The sequence below is a fragment of the Eptesicus fuscus genome, chromosome 15, assembly GCF_027574615.1.
Source record: "Eptesicus fuscus isolate TK198812 chromosome 15, DD_ASM_mEF_20220401, whole genome shotgun sequence".
Taxonomy (NCBI): Eukaryota; Metazoa; Chordata; class Mammalia; order Chiroptera; family Vespertilionidae; genus Eptesicus; species Eptesicus fuscus.
Window position 1 is genome coordinate 79107672 of NC_072487.1, and position 15664 is coordinate 79123335.

General features: G+C 63.2%; 2 protein-coding genes across 6 annotated transcripts; both read right to left on the reverse strand.

Annotated features, from left to right (window-relative positions):
- Positions 1–250: 250 nt before the first annotated feature.
- CCDC183 (coiled-coil domain containing 183) lies at positions 251–7851 on the reverse strand. The gene is made up of 14 exons (XM_028127160.2): positions 7750–7851; positions 6294–6415; positions 5803–5880; positions 5458–5625; positions 5220–5324; positions 4603–4725; positions 3377–3502; positions 3231–3285; positions 2612–2712; positions 1815–1975; positions 1414–1582; positions 1214–1327; positions 1044–1140; positions 251–440 (listed from the first exon to the last, which is right to left on the reverse strand). The coding sequence occupies exons 1-14, from the start codon at positions 7817–7819 to the stop codon at positions 322–324; spliced, it is 1608 nt and encodes a 535-aa protein (XP_027982961.2). The 5' UTR covers positions 7820–7851; the 3' UTR covers positions 251–321.
- A 496-nt stretch (positions 7852–8347) lies between these two features.
- TMEM141 (transmembrane protein 141) lies at positions 8348–12727 on the reverse strand. Of its 5 annotated transcripts, XR_008558222.1 has the most exons (7): positions 12607–12727; positions 12123–12189; positions 11894–11977; positions 11523–11630; positions 11354–11404; positions 10189–10924; positions 8348–10056 (listed from the first exon to the last, which is right to left on the reverse strand). XR_008558222.1 is itself a non-coding variant. In XM_054726796.1 (6 exons), exons 1-6 carry the CDS (start codon positions 12658–12660, stop codon positions 10830–10832), a joined length of 459 nt encoding a protein of 152 aa, XP_054582771.1. In that variant the 5' UTR covers positions 12661–12727; the 3' UTR covers positions 8348–10829. The 5 variants fall into 5 exon arrangements, 4 of the variants coding, with proteins under 4 accessions (XP_054582771.1, XP_054582772.1, XP_054582774.1 ...); XM_054726796.1 differs by having other exon boundaries at positions 8348–10924; XM_054726797.1 differs by lacking the exon at positions 11354–11404 and having other exon boundaries at positions 8348–10924.
- Between the last annotated feature and the right edge of the window lie 2937 nt (positions 12728–15664).

A 15664-nucleotide genomic window follows, 5' to 3' on the forward strand; every position in this document is an offset into this window, starting at 1 on the left:
CGCCGCGAGGGCCATGGAGTGCGACGGTGCGCGTGCGCGTGCGCGAGGCGGCGCGTGCGCAAGCGGTGCTGGGGGTTTCAGTTCAGTCCCACTCTGGCGGCGTCCGCGCTCGGATCCCTTCCTCACCCTCACCCCGGCCTCCGGGGCCCCGGATCCTCCGCGAACACCCCGCTCCCCGTATCTTCCCAACGCGATGCGCCTGCCCAGGTTCACTTTCTGAGACTCCTGTCTCCCTTCGGAGCCCCCAGCAGTTCTGGAAAAATGTTTATTTGTGTAACAAAGCGCCGGCCTGGGGGCGCGGCGGGGGGCGGGCCCTCCGGGTCACTTTTTCTTCTTCTTGGCCGTCTTGAACTTCTCCTCGATCACGCGCTGGGACTGCTTCTTGATCTCGGCGCGCGAAGGGACGTAGCTGTGGTCCACGTCGGCGAAGTGGAAGGTTTCTGGGGAGGGAGCGGGGGAGCCGGGTTAGCCCTGGCCTTGCTGCCGCCTTCGTTCATCGCAGGGCAGGCGGGGGCCACACTGCTTTCTGTCCCGGCTGCGCTGGCGTTTGGGGCCTTACAGACCCGGGGGAGAGAGCCTGCGCCCCCACGGCGCCCTGGGTGTGTCTTTCCTGCAAACTGACCATTGCCCAGCCCGCCCTCCCCCGATCAAAACCTCACACCAACATTCCCCGGCGCGGCTCAGCCCCACGTGCCCTGTCCCCCGGAATCACTCAGAGGAGCTGATCGTCAGCTGCTGGCCCTGCCTTTCCCTCAGAAACCCCAATAAGGGCTCTGGCCTGGGGCTCCCCCTTGCTCCTTTCTGCCTCCTGATGGGCACTGGGGCTCCCGTGTCAGGACAAGTAATAAATTCTCTCCATGGCTAGCCTCTCCACATCTCCTCACCAAGTCCCTGGCACACCCTCTCCACCCCTGTCCCTCCTGGTCAGATGGAGCAAGCAGCATACCCAGCCTCTGCCCCTGCGCAGCTCAGCCCAGCCATCCACCCCACATCCTCTCCCGGAGCTGGGCAGCCCGGCCTCCCAGCCCCGCCCCAGCCCGTACCTATCATATCGTCCTCCAGCTCCTCAAAGCTGATCCTGGTGTTCTGCTTCTCCTTCAGAGTCGAGGATTCCAGGGCGTCCCTCACCTTCATGCTGTCCTGCAGGGCACGGGGGACGGTCAGCTCTGAGGGGACGCGGTGCGAGTGGACTGCTCTCCCCGCCCCGCGTCACCTCCTCCGTGGTGGTCAGTATCTGCAGCTTGTCGGCCAGGTACAGGAGCGTCTTCTCGCAGTACGCCAGCTTGCTGTGCAAGTCCAGGCTGTCCAGGCTGTCGGGGGTGGACATCTGCAGACCACAAGGAGGGGCTCAGACCCTCTCTGCTCTCCCCGAAGCTCCCCGTGCAGGCGGCTCCTCCGCACGCGGGCCGGTACCTGGGCCGCGGGCAGGGTGATGCCGACCAGCCGGAGGTACAGGTTGTCGATGCCCATCTGGATGGTGAGCAGCAGCTTCTGGCCCTTGGTCATGTTGCTGTGGGCCAGCTGCAGCCTGTCCTCCTCCTCCTTCAGCAGGTCCTTCATTTTATGCTGGGCGGACTCAAAGCTGTCGAGTACGATGGGGAGGAAGGTGGCACAGACCTGAGGGCGGAGTTGGGTGCTGTGCTAGATTCGGGGGTTCGGGAGCTGCGACGTGGGCGTGTGGGGTCCCCGGCTCAGCTGCAGAGCACGAGCAGGCTGGCTGGCAGTGGACGCCCTGGCTCAGGGCCTGGCCCCGGCCCAGCCTGGTGGGGGTGGGCGGGCAGCCTGGACAGAGGAAGGGCAGGGCCCCCGGGTACCTGCTGGAGCTGGTCGTCTGGTGGAACTTGAGCAGCGCCTCCTCCATCTCCAGCTTCCTCATCAAGGCCCCCAGCTGAGTGCGCCTCTCCTCACACTCCTTCATCTGCAGCTGCAGGTTGTCCTCTGTGCTCCTCTGAGCCAGGAACTGGCCTGTGATGTCCTGGCCGTGCCAGTAGGGAGAAGCAGGTGTGGGCCAGCCGGGCAGGGCCCACAGAACTGCCCCTCCCAGCGGTCAGGAATGAGGTTCATGGCGGCCGGGCACTGAGGGCTTGTGGGGGGCCATCCATCCATCCATCCATCCATCGGGTGAAGTGCTTTGTGTGTGTCATTGCACGTAACCCTCACAACAAGCAGAGGGCAGACCGGAGACCGCCACCGAGAGACCGCACGGCTGCAAGGCGCTGGCCCAAGGGGGGACAAGCTTACGTCAGCGCCGTGGACGGGAGCTCGAGCTCGAGGCTTACTAAGAATAAACCCAGATCGGATTAAAATCAGGGGGGCAGGTGGAGAGGCAGCTGCTCATTATAATGCCGTCAGTTTGGGAAGGGGTTGGGGTTGGAGGTGGAGGCCACACCCTAGGCCTTTGGGTCCTCAGATTCTGTGGTTCTCTCATCCCCTGGGACATGCTGGGATGGGCCAGCTGTGTCCCGGGAGGGGCCTCTACCCTGAGCTGTGGAGGCCACAGCGTTGTGTATTCATTCATTCATTCATTCATTCCGCAGAGCCCGGCCCAGTTCAGCGTGGCCCCGCCCCCCACCCTTCCCCCAACACCCCAGGGAGTGCCAGGGAGCAGTACCCAGAGGTGGGAGCACCGCACAGCGGTCTTGATTTTCTCCACCAACGCGGTCAGATTCGTCTGGTATTCGATGTCGGCCTGGGAGGCCTCTCTTTTCCTCACTGAGCAGAGCAGAGGGGAGGATGGCCAGCGTGCAGGGTGGGCCGGGAGCACTCAGCCAGGTCTGGGAGGCCTCTGGGCCTGTCCCATCATCAGGGAAGGCCCCCCAAGAGCTGGGTTCCTGTCATAGGTGCTTGCACCTTACCCTGCTTCCAGGCAAACCGGCCCTTCAAGGGAGCCCCCGGGCAGTGCCTCCAGAGGGGGACCGCGCAGCCTGGCTCGGTGGGGCTTAGTGGGGCTCCTCAGAGGCAGCTCAGGGGACCCGAGCTGTCTCTTCTGAGGACTCGGTGGGTGACCAGGGTGCCTGTGGGCTTTGCCGCTAAGAAGCCAAAGGTTCAGCAATTGGCCATGAGCCCGACGCTGGTGGCCATGGGTGCCCAGCCTCTGCAGGTGTGGCCAGGGAGAGGCAGGGGCTCCTCCCCCTCCCTCCCTCGGGCCTCACGGTGACCTGTCTGGGTGGCTCCGGCCAGTGCTGGCCTCGGGGACCCTGGTTGGGGCTGGCGGGGAGCACAGCACTCACCTTTCAGGTTCTCCATGCTCATCAGGTTGGTGGGGAAGTCCAAGTCCCTCCGGCCCTGAGGGATGGGGTGGGGGTGAGGTGAGCAGCATCCCCCGCAGAGGCGCCCCCCACCCCCACCCCCGGCTGCACCGGCCGTGGGCGCTCACCCGGCGGTACTTCTCGCTGGTCTCCTTGGTGTGGATCTTGTCGATCAGCTTCTTCTGCTGGTTCAGCCTGTTCTCCCGGGCCCGGCGCTCCTCGATGAAGGTCGCCTCCTTCTGCCTCAAGTTCATCTGGGGACACAGGCAGACGGTGGGAGTCCGGCCCGGTGAGGCCTCCCCTGTGCTAACCCCAGTGGCCACTTTCCCCGAGTTCCTAGGTTTGAGGCTGTCGGCCAGGGCTTCCTACAACACGGTGCCCTCCGCCTTTACCCGTCTGCTGGGTCTCTGAGCAGCGGGGCCTTCCCTCCCTGCACCGCCCTCCTCCACCCGAGTCCCCCGGCTGCAGCCGCGGGAGCCAGCTGGCCACAGGCACGGCACGGGCCTCCGCAGCCTTCTGCCCAGCCCCACTCGGAACTCACGTGTCTAAAAACGAACTCTTCGTCTTCCCCCAAACCTGGTCTCTTCCTGTCCTGCCCCCGTGGCTGTGCATTCTGGGGCTGCTCCCTGTTCACATCTATCTTAGTGCCACCTCCGCAGGTGACCTCGTAAAGCCTTCTCAGCCCCTCTGGGTTCGGCCACCCCACTCTACCGTGGGTCTGGCCCCAGCGACCAGCCTCTGGGCCCTGGGCCCTCTGGCCTCTGCAGCCAGAACACACCCATCTTGAAACACAAATCTGATCCTGTTTGGCCTGTTTCCTCCCCGGGCTCTAGGTTGGGGGGACTGGCTCCAGGGTAGGTGGGGGGCTGACACCTGAGCCCTAGCCACCCACAGCTGCCACTGCTCTCCGCCCGTCCTCTGCAGCTTCGCTCCAGCTCCCGGTGCTTCCTGAGGGCCCCACCATCACTGCCCCAGCAGGCCAGCAGCCCATGGCACCCAGGTCTCTGCGGTGCTGGCCACAGCCTGTGTGACACGGACGACTCCATGAGTGGCTACCTACTCATGCGCCCCTTCGTGAGGATCGTTTTGAGGGGGCCTTGGCACAGACTGGGCGGGTTGGTGGCCCTGCCCAGCCCAAGCCAGTCCTCTCCCTCCTCTGTCTACCCCATGGCTTCCCGACGAGGGGGGCTCCCTCTGCCCAGGACCACAGTGTGAGCGGAGGAGGCTGGTGGGAGCGGGGCGGTCGGGACTTCAGCGGTCGCCGGTGGCGTGGCACGGAGGTGTCCTGAGGATGCCTGGGCCAGACAGGTCGGCACAGAGCCCTGCAGGGCCTCCAGCCAGGGACCTGGCTCACCTTGACCTCATCCGTAATCATCATGGCGTCTTGGGACATGACTGTCATGTCCGACAGCTCCGAGCAGTAGTCGACCACGAGGTTCTGCAGCTTGTCCAGCTCGGTGGGGTATCCTGACAGCTCCTGAGGGGAAGGGCAAGGCAGGTGGGCACAGACCGATGGTCCGGGGGCGTGGGCCAGCTGCATGCTGCCTCTGTGCATGGCACCTCCCCTGGCCCTTCCCCTCTCTGTGGCCCTACCGAGTGGACTGTGCCTGCCCCCACACATAGACCTCAGACTGCGAGCGCCCTGAGCACTGGCCAGGCAGCCGGAGGCCCTCCCGAGGAGGTTGCGATGGGATGTCCCGTGGTGTGAGCGGTGGCTCTGAAACCCAGGGAGACGCACCGCTTTCTGAAGTGAAGCGAGGGGCTCCGCATGGGTTTGGGGTCGGAGACTCAGGGCTCAAGTACAGGCTGCCCTGACCAGCTCCTTCCTCTGGTTCCCGTCGCAACCGAGATCCCGCCCTGCACACGGGCTGGGCCTGAGGCCCGGCCCCTCCCACCCAGCGGGGCTCCCCGGGGCTGGGGCTCCCCGGGGCTGGGGCTCCCCGGGGCTGGGGCTGCTGGGGCGGGGCGCACTTTCTTCAGGTAATCCAGCAGGTCCAAGTACAGCAGGTGGATGTTCTGGCTCGTGGTGATCTTGATGGTTGTCTTTTCGATGTTGTTCTCCAACTGGCGGATGACCTGGCGGAGATCCAATGAGAGCCGGAGGCCAGCCCTGGGGGCGTGTCTCACTCACCTAGCCCCGCCTTCCCCGCGGAGCCCCGCCCCAACCCGCTTCCCAGAGGCCCCGCCCCTCACGAGGCCCCGCCCCCACCTGCAGCAGGCGCAGCTCCTCCTTGGTGGCCACCGGCTGGTGCTGCAGGCCCTCCAGCTGCAGCTGCATGCTCTCCAGCTGCTGCCCACGCCGGCGCACCAGGTGGATCAGCACGTTGTGCACGTTCACGCGGTCGAAGACGTACTTGCGCAGCTTCTCCCGCGCCACCTGGTGGGGGGGGGGCGGGGCACGGTGTGCAGGGGGCCACGGATCCCCGAGCTGCGGGCGCGCGGGCGGGGAGGGACCCTGGGGCGGGAAACTCGCTCTGTCCCCACCGGCTCCACAGCGGGTCACCAGGCGGGGGGTGGGGGTGCGTGGGGGGGGGGGTCCCTGCTGCGGCCTCACCTCCATGGAGCAGCGGCAGTGCGCCAGCCTCATGGGCACATCATTCCCGCAGGCCCTGGAGATGGACTGCTTGTCGTGCTGTGGGGCGGCGGCGGCTGAGCTGGGGCGCACCTCGGCGTCCCCCCGCCGCCGGCCCCTCCAGGCCGCTTCTGCCCGCGCCAGCCCAGCAGCAGGACCCCAGGAGGCAGGGCGCTACAGGGCTCCCTCCGGGCCCTCCCGGCTCAGATGTGATGGGGTGCGGAGAGGAGGACCCGGGTCTCCCCTACAAGGCCAGAGGGGCCCCTGCTGCAGGGTGTAGCCCCGGAAGGGGAACCTGGTCAGGGGCCCTGCACGCCGGAGCCCAGCACGTGTCCCCGCCTGCCCCTCCCGGATGCCCCAGCTCCCGAAGGCAGAGCCGGGACAGGGCAGAGGCTCCCGTCCACCTGTGGGTCTGTCTCAGCACCGCCCCCCCCCCCCCCCCCCCAGCAGCAGGGCAGGGGCGGGCTGTTCACATTCTTAGCCAAAGCCCATTCTTGGGTCCCGCGGCGGATGTTGCTGCGCAGGAGCGCCACCGTGGCCTTGTTCTTGGCCGTCTTCTCCTTCATGGACTGGACCTGCAGCGCCCGGCATTGCTCTGCGGGCCGGCAGAGGGGTGCGGGGGGGGGGGGGCAGGTGTGGGCCAAGGGCTCCCGCCTCCTGTTGGGGCCGAGGCCTGGCCGCTCAGCTGTCTGGCCGGCTGTGCTCGGCAGCGGGAGTCTTGTGATCCCTCCCAGGCCCGCTGGCCACGGAAGCAGCTGGGTCCCTTCTTGTCCCCTCTAGCTTTGGGGTCCACGATGCTCAAATCTCTGTGGAGCCCCCAGCTTATCCTCTCCCCTCCCGGGCCCCCTGCATGGCAGGCCTCTTTGAGGCCTCCTCCCAGCTCCGTTTGGGAGGTGGTGGTCAGCTGACCACTAGTCCATTTGCCCCGGACTGCCCTGCCCGGCCGGCATGGCTCAGTGACTGAGCATTAACCTATGAACTAGGAGGTCATGGCTCAATTTCTGGTCGGGGCACATGCCCGGGTTTCGGTCTGAACCCCCAGTTTGGGGCGTGCAGGAGGCAGCCAATCGATTCTCATCACTGTTATTTGTAGCTCTCTCTTCCTCTCTGAAATGAATAAAAAATATACTTAAAAAAAAAACCCAAAACACTGCCCTAGCCAGTTTGGCTCAGTGGCTAGAGCGTCGGCCTGCAGTTTGATTCTGGTCAAGGGCACATGCCCAGATTGCAGGCTCAATCCCCAGTAGGGGGCGTGCAGGAGGCAGCCTATCAATGGTTCTCTCTCATCATTGATGTTTCTATCTCTCCCGCTCCCTTTCTCTCTGAAATCAATAAAAATATATTAAACAAACACTGAACCCTGGCCAGTGTGGCTCAGTGGATAGAGTGTTGGCCTGCGGACTGAAGGGTCCCATGCTCGATTCCAGTCAAGGGCACGTACCTTTTTTTTTTTTTTTTTAATATATTTTATTATTAATTTTTTACAGAGAGGAAGAGAGAGGGATAGAGAGTTAGAAACATCGATGAGAGAGAAACATCAATCAGCTGCCTCCTGCACAACCCCTACTGGGGATGTGCCCGCAACCAATGTACATGCCCTTGACCGGAATCGAACCTGGGACCCTTGAGTCCGCAGGCCGACGCTCTATCCACTGAGCCACACCAGTTTCGGCAAGGGCACGTACCTTGGTTGCAGGCTCCTCCTTGGCCCGGCCCAGGTCAGGGCGCGTGCGGGAGGCAACCAATCGATGTTTCTCTCACATCAATATTTCTCACTGTCTGTCTTTCCCTCTCTCTCTCCCATTCTCTCTAAAAATCAATGGAAAAATACCCTCGGGTGAGGATTGAGAACAAAACAAAGCACTAGGGCCCTGCACCCGGGCCCCTGAGGTGGGTGTGGGTGTGTGGGTCACCGCGGTGGCGGCTCACCCTGGAGCTGCGTGATGGTCTTCAGCTCCTGGATCTGCTCGTCCACGTCCGCCTCGCTCCACATCTTCATCTCGGCCGCAGGCCCCTGCCTCCCACCCTCCCTGTGCTGGGCCCGCTCAGCAGGACAACAGTTCAAATTGTCCCCGGAACCTCGGCCCATTGTGATGGGGGCCAGGGTTCTGAAAGCCCCGGCCGGCCACCACCCTCTGCCGCCGGCCGGCCTGAGGGGGAGTCTCGTGGCCGCTCTGGGAGCGTGGCCGGGGCTGGCACCTTCTCCCACAGGCGGGTGACTTGGTGGTGGTTTGGCAGTGGCCCCGCCCCCCGTCCCCTTCACTGTCTTCCCAACCCCTGACCACTCGCTGCCTTACAGGGTCTCTTCTCCCACCCACCCCCCAAGTTCACACGCGCCACACCCCGGTGACCTAGGTCACGAGACCCCCCAGCCTCGGCCCTCGCTACCTCTGCTCTCCCTGACCTCTGCCTCCACTTCCCCCAGGAATTCCCAAGTCTAGCTTTATTTATTTATTTAAAACATATTTTATTTTTGTTTGTTTGTTAATCCTCACCTGAGGATATTTTCCCATTGATTTTTAGAGTGGAAGGGAGGAGGGGGAGAGAAACATCGATTGGTTGCCTCCCATACAGGCCCGAGCAGGGCTGGGCGGGGACCCAGCCTGCAACCGAGGTACATGTCCTTGCAGGAATGGAACCCAGGTCCCTTAAGTCTGCGGGCCGACGCTTTACACACTGAGCCATACCGGCTGGGGCCTGAGTCTAGCGTTAGATGTCACTCCAGGAAGGGTCAGCCCCCAGCTCTGCACCCCCAGCCCAAGCTTCCCCTAGAGCCGCGTGCCCCAAGCACTGGACGGCCTGGGACCCCAGGAGGGGCGGCACCCACCGACTTTGTCCCTTCTCCCAGCTTCCCGGCCGGACTCCGCTGGGACGCCCCTAACAACACCAGGGACAGCAGCTTAGACAACAGACCTTCATTGTCTCACGTCCTGGGGGCTGGATGTCCGAGACCCAGGGGTGGGCGGCTGGCTCCCCGAGGCCTCTCTCCAGGTCCTGAGTGGCTGTCCTCCCCGTGTCCCCACACGGCCTTTGCTCTGTGCCCACATCTCCTCCTCTTATAAGGGACGCGTCAGGCGGGACCAGGGCCCACCCTCATTTTATTATTTATTTACCAGAGGCCCGGTGCACGAAATTTGTGCACTGGGGAGGGGGGTCCCTCAGCCTGGCCTGCACCCTCTCGCAGTCTGGGACCCCTCGCTCCTTACTGCCCGCCTGCTTGCTGCTCCTTACTGCTCTGCTTGTCGCTCCCGCCGCCACCACTGCGCTTGCCAGCCATGAGCCCGGCTTCTGGCTGCGTGGCGCTCCCCCTGTGGGAATGCACTGACCATCGGTGGCAGCTCCTGCATTGAGCGTCTGCCCCCAGGTGGTCAGTGTGTGTCATAGTGACCAGTTGTTCTGCCGTTCCGTCGGTTTGCATATTAGGGTTTTATTATACAGGATTTTTAATCGTCACCCGAGGATATTTTTCCATTGGTTTTAGAGAGAGTGGAAGGGAGGAGGAAACTTCGATTGGTTGCCTCCCATACAGGCCGAGAGGGAAAGACAAGAGAGAAATATTGATGTGAAACATATCGATTGGTTGTCTCCTGCACGTGCCCTTGACCAGGGCCTGGGCCGGGGAGGAGCCTGCAACCGAGGTACGTGCCCTTGACCGGATTTGAACCCGGGACCCTTCGGTCCACAGGGTGACGCTCTATCCACTGAGCCAAACCAGCTAGGGCCCACCCTCGTTTTAACTTCCTCCCCTTCTTCGAGGTCCGATCTACAAATGCATTGTGTTCTGAGGCCCTGGGGTTAGGGCTGCACTGTGTGAATGTGGGGGGCTCAGTTCAGCCCCAACAATGGTCTCCGCCCCTTGTCACGCCCCATCTTCCTCCAGGACCTCTCACGCAGGTCCTTGACCTTTCTGGCCACTCTCAGTTTTAAAAGTGGGTCCAGTCAGGTCTAAACCCCCTGCCCTCTGCCCTCCCTCTCAGCCAGGAGTTACCCTTGGGGAGATGGAAGGCTCCCAGCCAGCCTGAGGCAGAGCCTGCCTACTGTCCCCCAATGGTTCTCCCTTCTCGCTCAGAGATAGAACTTTAGCGGGGCGCATGGCTGCCCCCCCCTGGGTGCCTTTGCACAGGTGTGCAGGACTTCGTTCTGGCCGGCACAGTGCGAGCAGCACGGCGAGTGAGCTGCTCTCTTCCTTCCTGTTGACGGGGACGAAGCCGCGATGGCTGGAGCTGGCGCAGCTGCCTGGGGCCATGAGGCGGATTTGGAATAGAGGCCACTGCAGCAGGGAATGGACTAAAGGGGCCCCGGCCCCTGACCGTCAGCTCCAGGCCACCCACTTGGACTTTTACAGGAAGGAGACTCTGCCATGGTTACCTTGGGCTTCCTTCATTGCCTTCCCACCACGAGTTGTGGCGCATAGTAGGTGCTGAGTAGGTCTTCTTTAGAACGACCGGCCGGGACGAGAGGCACAGGGGCTGATGTGGCTGGAGCGGTGTGGTCAGTGCGCGTTTTAGTGCCTGGGGCCCCATCCCCGGAGGCAGGGATGCCTGGAACACAGCCCCCTCCCGGGGCTTTTAGTGGGAACCCACTCCTCTGAAGAGCCAGTCACCTCCAGCAGCTTGGGGGCCCCGGCGGGGACTCTGGGGTACCCACCCACGGCCCAAACTGGGAAGCCAACCGCAGGGGACCATGGACTTGCCCGGAGTTGACAGAACCCCAGCCTCTTCCTGTTGGGTGGGGAGGTGGCTAGTCTTGCCCACTCGTGAGCTTCCCTTCTGCGAGGACAGAGCTCAGGGGCTCCCTCCGCCTCTGGAGAGCAGGGACTTCATCGGACACGTGTGTTTGGGACGACGGGCGGGTGGGCATGGCCATGTCCTGCCCCTCGTCTCGGGACCAGGTGCTGCTGGCTGTACACCTTGTGGTCTGCTCCTCGTGGCAGGGAAACAGAACCCCCCCCCCCCCAATGGAGAGGGCTCCCTCCTTCCAGGGCCGGCGGGCGTGTCCAATCCTGGGGTTCAGTGCCAGGAGCTGCCTGGCGGAGCCCCAGTGTCAGCCGTGTGGGCACTAAGGTGACATTTGTCTCCCAGCTTCTCCCCGCTCTTCCCAATCACTGCAGGAAGAGCGAGGCATTTATTAGTCCCACAAGCCCAGCGGCATCGGACCCCTGACTGTGGGGGACGGGGCCCAGAAAGGGAGTGTCAGCGCCCCAGGGTGCGGGGAGGGCCAGCGCGGGGTGCGAGGTGCTGAGCGCTGTGTTCTAGAACTCTCTGGGCCCAGGCCCCGGGCGCCTGGCTGGCGCTCTCCTAGGCGCGCTGATCTGTAAGAGGCAAACAGAGACAGATCCACAGCCTAAAGCTGCTCACGGTCCCTGCGCCCATTTTACTGTGGCAAAAACGGAGGCAGTGGAGGCCAGGACCGAGGCCAATCCGCTTGCCGTCTGATGCCCAGCCCCTCCATCCAGCCGTTTTCACGGGGTGCCCCACACTCCTCCCTCTGCACTCCCCCCACCCAGCCCCTCCTGGGTCTTCCTCCTGCTCACAGGGCTCCAAGTTCCATCTGCTGCACCCACTCCTTCTCCAGGAAGTGCCTGCTGGGGGCACAGGCAGGAGGGGAGAGACCCTGTCCAGCCTCCCCTCTAGCCCCAGGTTTGCCTGCCTCAACCTCGGGCACCAGGCACAGCTCCCGCCTCCCACGCCCGGGCCTCTCACCTGCGCCCATGTCTGCGGGGAGCTTCCCCGTCTCCAGGAAGAGCCAGAGATCGCTGCACTTCTGGGTCTCCACGCGGGTCACCCAGTAGCTGGCCACGGAGCCTGCGACTGGGGAGCAGAACGGGCGGGGGCTGGGCCTCTGCCCTCCTCAGAGATGAGAACGTGGGCACAGGATCTTCTGGGCAGATGGTGGTGGTGGGCGTGGGCAGGGCTCCCCCCCACCCCCAGGAACTGGGGCCCCATCCCCGGAGGCAGCGATGCCTGGAACACAGCCCCCTCCCTGGGGGCTCTTAGTGGGAACCCACTCCTCTGAAGAGCCAGCGTCACCTCCGGCAACTTGGGGATCCCGGCGGGGACCCTGGGGTACCCACCCACGGCCACCAGGACGTTCCACTGGAAGGGGTACTTCAGCTTCCTCTGCATGAACATCTGCAGGCCCAAGGCCCCGCCGGTGCCTGCCGAGAGAGAGAGACAGTTTCCTGGGGACGGGCTGGCTGGGCCCACCTGATGCAGCCCCTGCACCTGCAGGCGCTACCTGCTGGGGAGGCAGATGGACAGGCGGTGAGGGCTGTGCACCCGTGGGCTCCTGCCCCAGCCTACCTGTGACAAAGCTGACAATGCCCTTCACGAAGGCGCTCGACTGGCAGGCGGCATACTCGCCCAGCCCCTGCGAGGGGAGGGAGAGGGAAAGGGAGAGGGGGAGGGAGAGGGGGAGGGGGAGAGGGAGGGGAGGGGGAGGGGGAGAGGGGGAGGGGGGGGGGGGAGTAGGAGGGGGAGGGGGAGGGGAAGGAGGGGGAGGAGGGGGAGGGAGAGGTGGAGAGGGAGGGGTCACGGCTCAGGTCCCGCCCTCTGCCTTCGCCGTCGCTCCCGCCCCTCCTTTCGGCACTCAGCGTGAGGCCCTGGCGCTTGGGCACACCCCACCGCCCATGCCCACCAGGATGCCCACGCGGGATGCCCCATCCCCATAGCAGAGGGTCCTGACTCTGCCCCTTTGCCCTGACGAGGAGGACACACCCACCGGGCCCCCGCCCCGCTCAGGTCAGCTCCGAGGCCGGGAGCCCGCGTCCCGGGCCGGCCTTCTCACCGGGTGCTTGGCTGCTACGGCGTCGTCCACCCGGGACAGGCCCAGGTTCACCATGGCTGGTGGGGCCTGGCCGGCCGGTCCGCGCAGGCGCGGGCAGAAGGGCGGGAGGGGTGGGGCTTGGGGAAAGGGGCGGGGCCTTGAGGGCCTATCTGCGCAGGTGCGAGCGGAGGGGTGGGGCTTGGGGAAAGGGGCGGGGCATTGAGGGCCTATCTGCGCAGGTGCGGGCGGAGGGGCCGGGGCGGGGCGTGGACCAGATGGGCGGGGCGGGGCGGAAGGGGCGGGGCGAGCCGGGAGAAGGGGGCGGGACCTGACACGCCCTGCAGCCCGGGCTCTGTGACGTTGCGCGGCGGGAGGTGGGGTCGCGCTCCCCATCGCGGGCCCAGCGTGGTCCCTGGAACTGGACTCCTCCACCTGAGTGCTCTGCCGGCCGCCCCCCAGCGCACGGCCTCCTGTCTGGGCTGGGAGCGCCCCACACTAACAGGCGGAGTGAGCTGGGCGGGCTTGGGCGGGCTGCAGGCCTCGCTCAGGGTCTCACCTCTGGGGGCCTCAGGCAGCTCTGCGGAAATGCTGCTGGGGTCCCCACCACGTGGGCCAGTGGGGTCCAGAGGCCACCTCCCTTCCCTGTCCCAGAGGAGCGAGCTCCTTGCTCTCCCGCGGGTTTCTTCCGGCTCCAGGAGGGGCCGCGACCCTGCAGGCTGTGTGGGTGTGCTTGTGTGCACTCTGGGAGTTGCACAGGTGTGGGTGTGTGAGGTGGTGGGAGGGACCCCCGCTCACCTTGCCAGCAGGAGATTACTGAAGGATATCAGGCTCCAGATTAGCAGGATAATGGAGTCGTCTGTCCCTTGGTCCTTGCTTTGAGCTCATTTTTTTTTTTTTTCCCCAGAGAGGAAGGGATCCGGAGAGAGAGAAACATCAATGATGAGAGAGAATCATTGATCGACTGCCTCCTGCACGTCCCCCACTGGGGACTGAGCCCACAACCCGGGCATGTGCTCTTGACTGGAATCAAACCTGGGACCCTTCAGTCTGCAGGCCGATGCTCCATCCACTGAGCCACACCGGCTAGAGCAAGCTTTGCACTCTTGCCAGAGGTCTGCCCTGCTCCGTCCCCGCCCCACCCTTTCCCTGGCGCTCTGGACTTTTAGCGGGAACTTCTACTCCTTCAGGCCGCCCTGCCCTTAACCCAAAAGGTGGCATTGGGAAGATTTTATATACACACCAGAGGCCCGATGCACGAAATTCATGCAAGGGGCTCGGCCTCGCAGCCCTGGCTTCGTCCGAAGGACGTCTGGCTGGTTGTTCCACCGTCCTGTCGATTTGCATATTACGCTTTTGTTATTATAGATGTAGCTTGTATATATGCTTTTAAAGATTAAGGTCTGTGCCCTAACCGGTTTGGCTCAGTGGGTAGAGCGTTGGCCTGCGGACTGAAAGGTTCCAGGTTCGATTCCGGTCACGGGCATGTACCTTGGTTGCGGGCTCATCCCCAGTAGGGGGTGTGCAGGAGGCAGCTGATCGAAGTTTCTCTCTCATCGATGTTTCTAACTCTCTATCCTTCTCCCTTCCTCTCTGTAAAAAATGAATAAAATATATATTTTAAAAAAAGGTCTGATTTAAGTACAGTGGAATTCGCCCTTTTTGGTGTGTAGCTCTAAGTTTAGACCCATGAAGTCAGTCATGTGAGCAGCACAGTCCATCTTCTCCCCCCCCGCCCCCCCCAAAGTCTCTGCAGGCCACTTGTCATCAGTTACTCCCCCCCCCCCCCCCCGCCCACATCCCTGGCAACCATGGAACAGCTTTCTGTCCCTCTGGGTTTGCCTTTCCTAGAACGTCCTAGAAAAGGGGCCCAGGTCTGTGGCCTTCCACACTGGCGTCTCTCACGGCGTCACGGGAGAGGGATTTATCCAAGTTGCTGTGTTAACTCACGATTTGTTCCTTCTGTGCCTGAGAAGCGCCCATCGCAAGGGGGCTGCAGCTCCTCGCCCATTCCCGGTGACACAGGTGTCTCCACTCCTCGGTGCTCGTGAATAAAGTCCCATCGACACCCACGCGTGGGTTTTGCCTGTGTTTTATTTCTCTGGGGTAAATGCCTGGGGGAGGGGCTGTCGGGTGGTAAATGAGTGTTGGGTTTAGGAACCTGCCTGGCGGTTTCCGGATGCCGCCCACCTCGCCCACCTCCCCACCCAGCAGGGAGGGTGTTTGTGTAAAAACATGCTGCATCCCCACAGTGTGCAGGCGTGTCTCGGGGCTCCACCTGCCTCTCCCCAGGACGGATGATGGTGAACTCTTTTTCATGTTTATTTTCCACCCGAATGTTTCTTTAAAAAATATATATTTTTTAAATTGGTTTTAGAGAGAAAGGGAGAGGGAGAGAGAAACAGCAACGATGAGAGAGAATCATTGATGGGCGTCCTCCTGCAAGTCCTACACTAGGGACCGAGCCCGTAACCTGGGCACGTGCCCTGACCAGGAATGGAACCGTGACCTCCTGGTTCATAGATCGACGCTCAACTGCTGAGCCACGCCTGCCGGGCCGAATGTCTTCTTTGTTGAAATGTCTTTTTAAACCACGTTTCCCCGTTTTTCTGTGTGTGTGTGTGTGTTGTTGTTGTTGTTTTTTACATTGGGTGGTTTGTTTTTATTCTCGAGTCGTAGAGTTCTTTGTAGATTCTGGGTCCGAGTCCTTTATCAGATGCATGTTGTGTAAATATTTTCCTGGGGAGACTTTACCTGCCTTCTTTCCTGCGACTCTGGGACTCGGCTGAGAGCTGGCGCCTGCTGAACCCCGCGGAGGCGCGCAGAAGCCTCGGCTCCACCCTCCCTCCCGCTGGCGACGAGGGTCTTTCTCCCACCCAGACCCCTTCCCCTCTGGAGCACTGGTCGTTCCAGCCCTCCCCGGGGACCCCGGGCATCTGGAGGGGTGCCCCAGGCCACATGCTGCTCCTGGCTCGGTGTCCCTGGTGCTCGGTCTGCATGGCCAGAGACGCCACCTGCACGGCCTCGGCACCCCAAGCCCCCGCCAGCCGCCAGCCGGCAGTGCCTCCCTGGCGACACTCCT

What these genes read in the sequence shown, in the direction of transcription:
- CCDC183 (XM_028127160.2), bottom strand. Translation starts at nt 7,819, where the DNA reads ATGAAGATGTGGAGCGAGGCGGACGTGGACGAGCAGATCCAGGAGCTG. An exon ending in TGATTACGGATGAGGTCAAG is followed by an intron (nt 3,503 to 4,602) that starts GTGAGCCAGGTC and finishes CTGTGTCCCCAG; the next exon opens with ATGAACTTGAGGCAGAAGGA. An exon ending in CCAGCGAGAAGTACCGCCGG is followed by an intron (nt 3,286 to 3,376) that starts GTGAGCGCCCAC and finishes CCCATCCCTCAG; the next exon opens with GGCCGGAGGGACTTGGACTT.
- TMEM141 (XM_054726796.1), bottom strand. Translation starts at nt 12,660, where the DNA reads ATGGTGAACCTGGGCCTGTCCCGGGTGGACGACGCCGTAGCAGCCAAG. An exon ending in GAACGTCCTGGTGGCCGTGG is followed by an intron (nt 11,631 to 11,893) that starts GTGGGTACCCCA and finishes TCTGCTCCCCAG; the next exon opens with TCGCAGGCTCCGTGGCCAGC. An exon ending in CCCCGCAGACATGGGCGCAG is followed by an intron (nt 11,405 to 11,522) that starts GTGAGAGGCCCG and finishes CTGTGCCCCCAG; the next exon opens with CAGGCACTTCCTGGAGAAGG.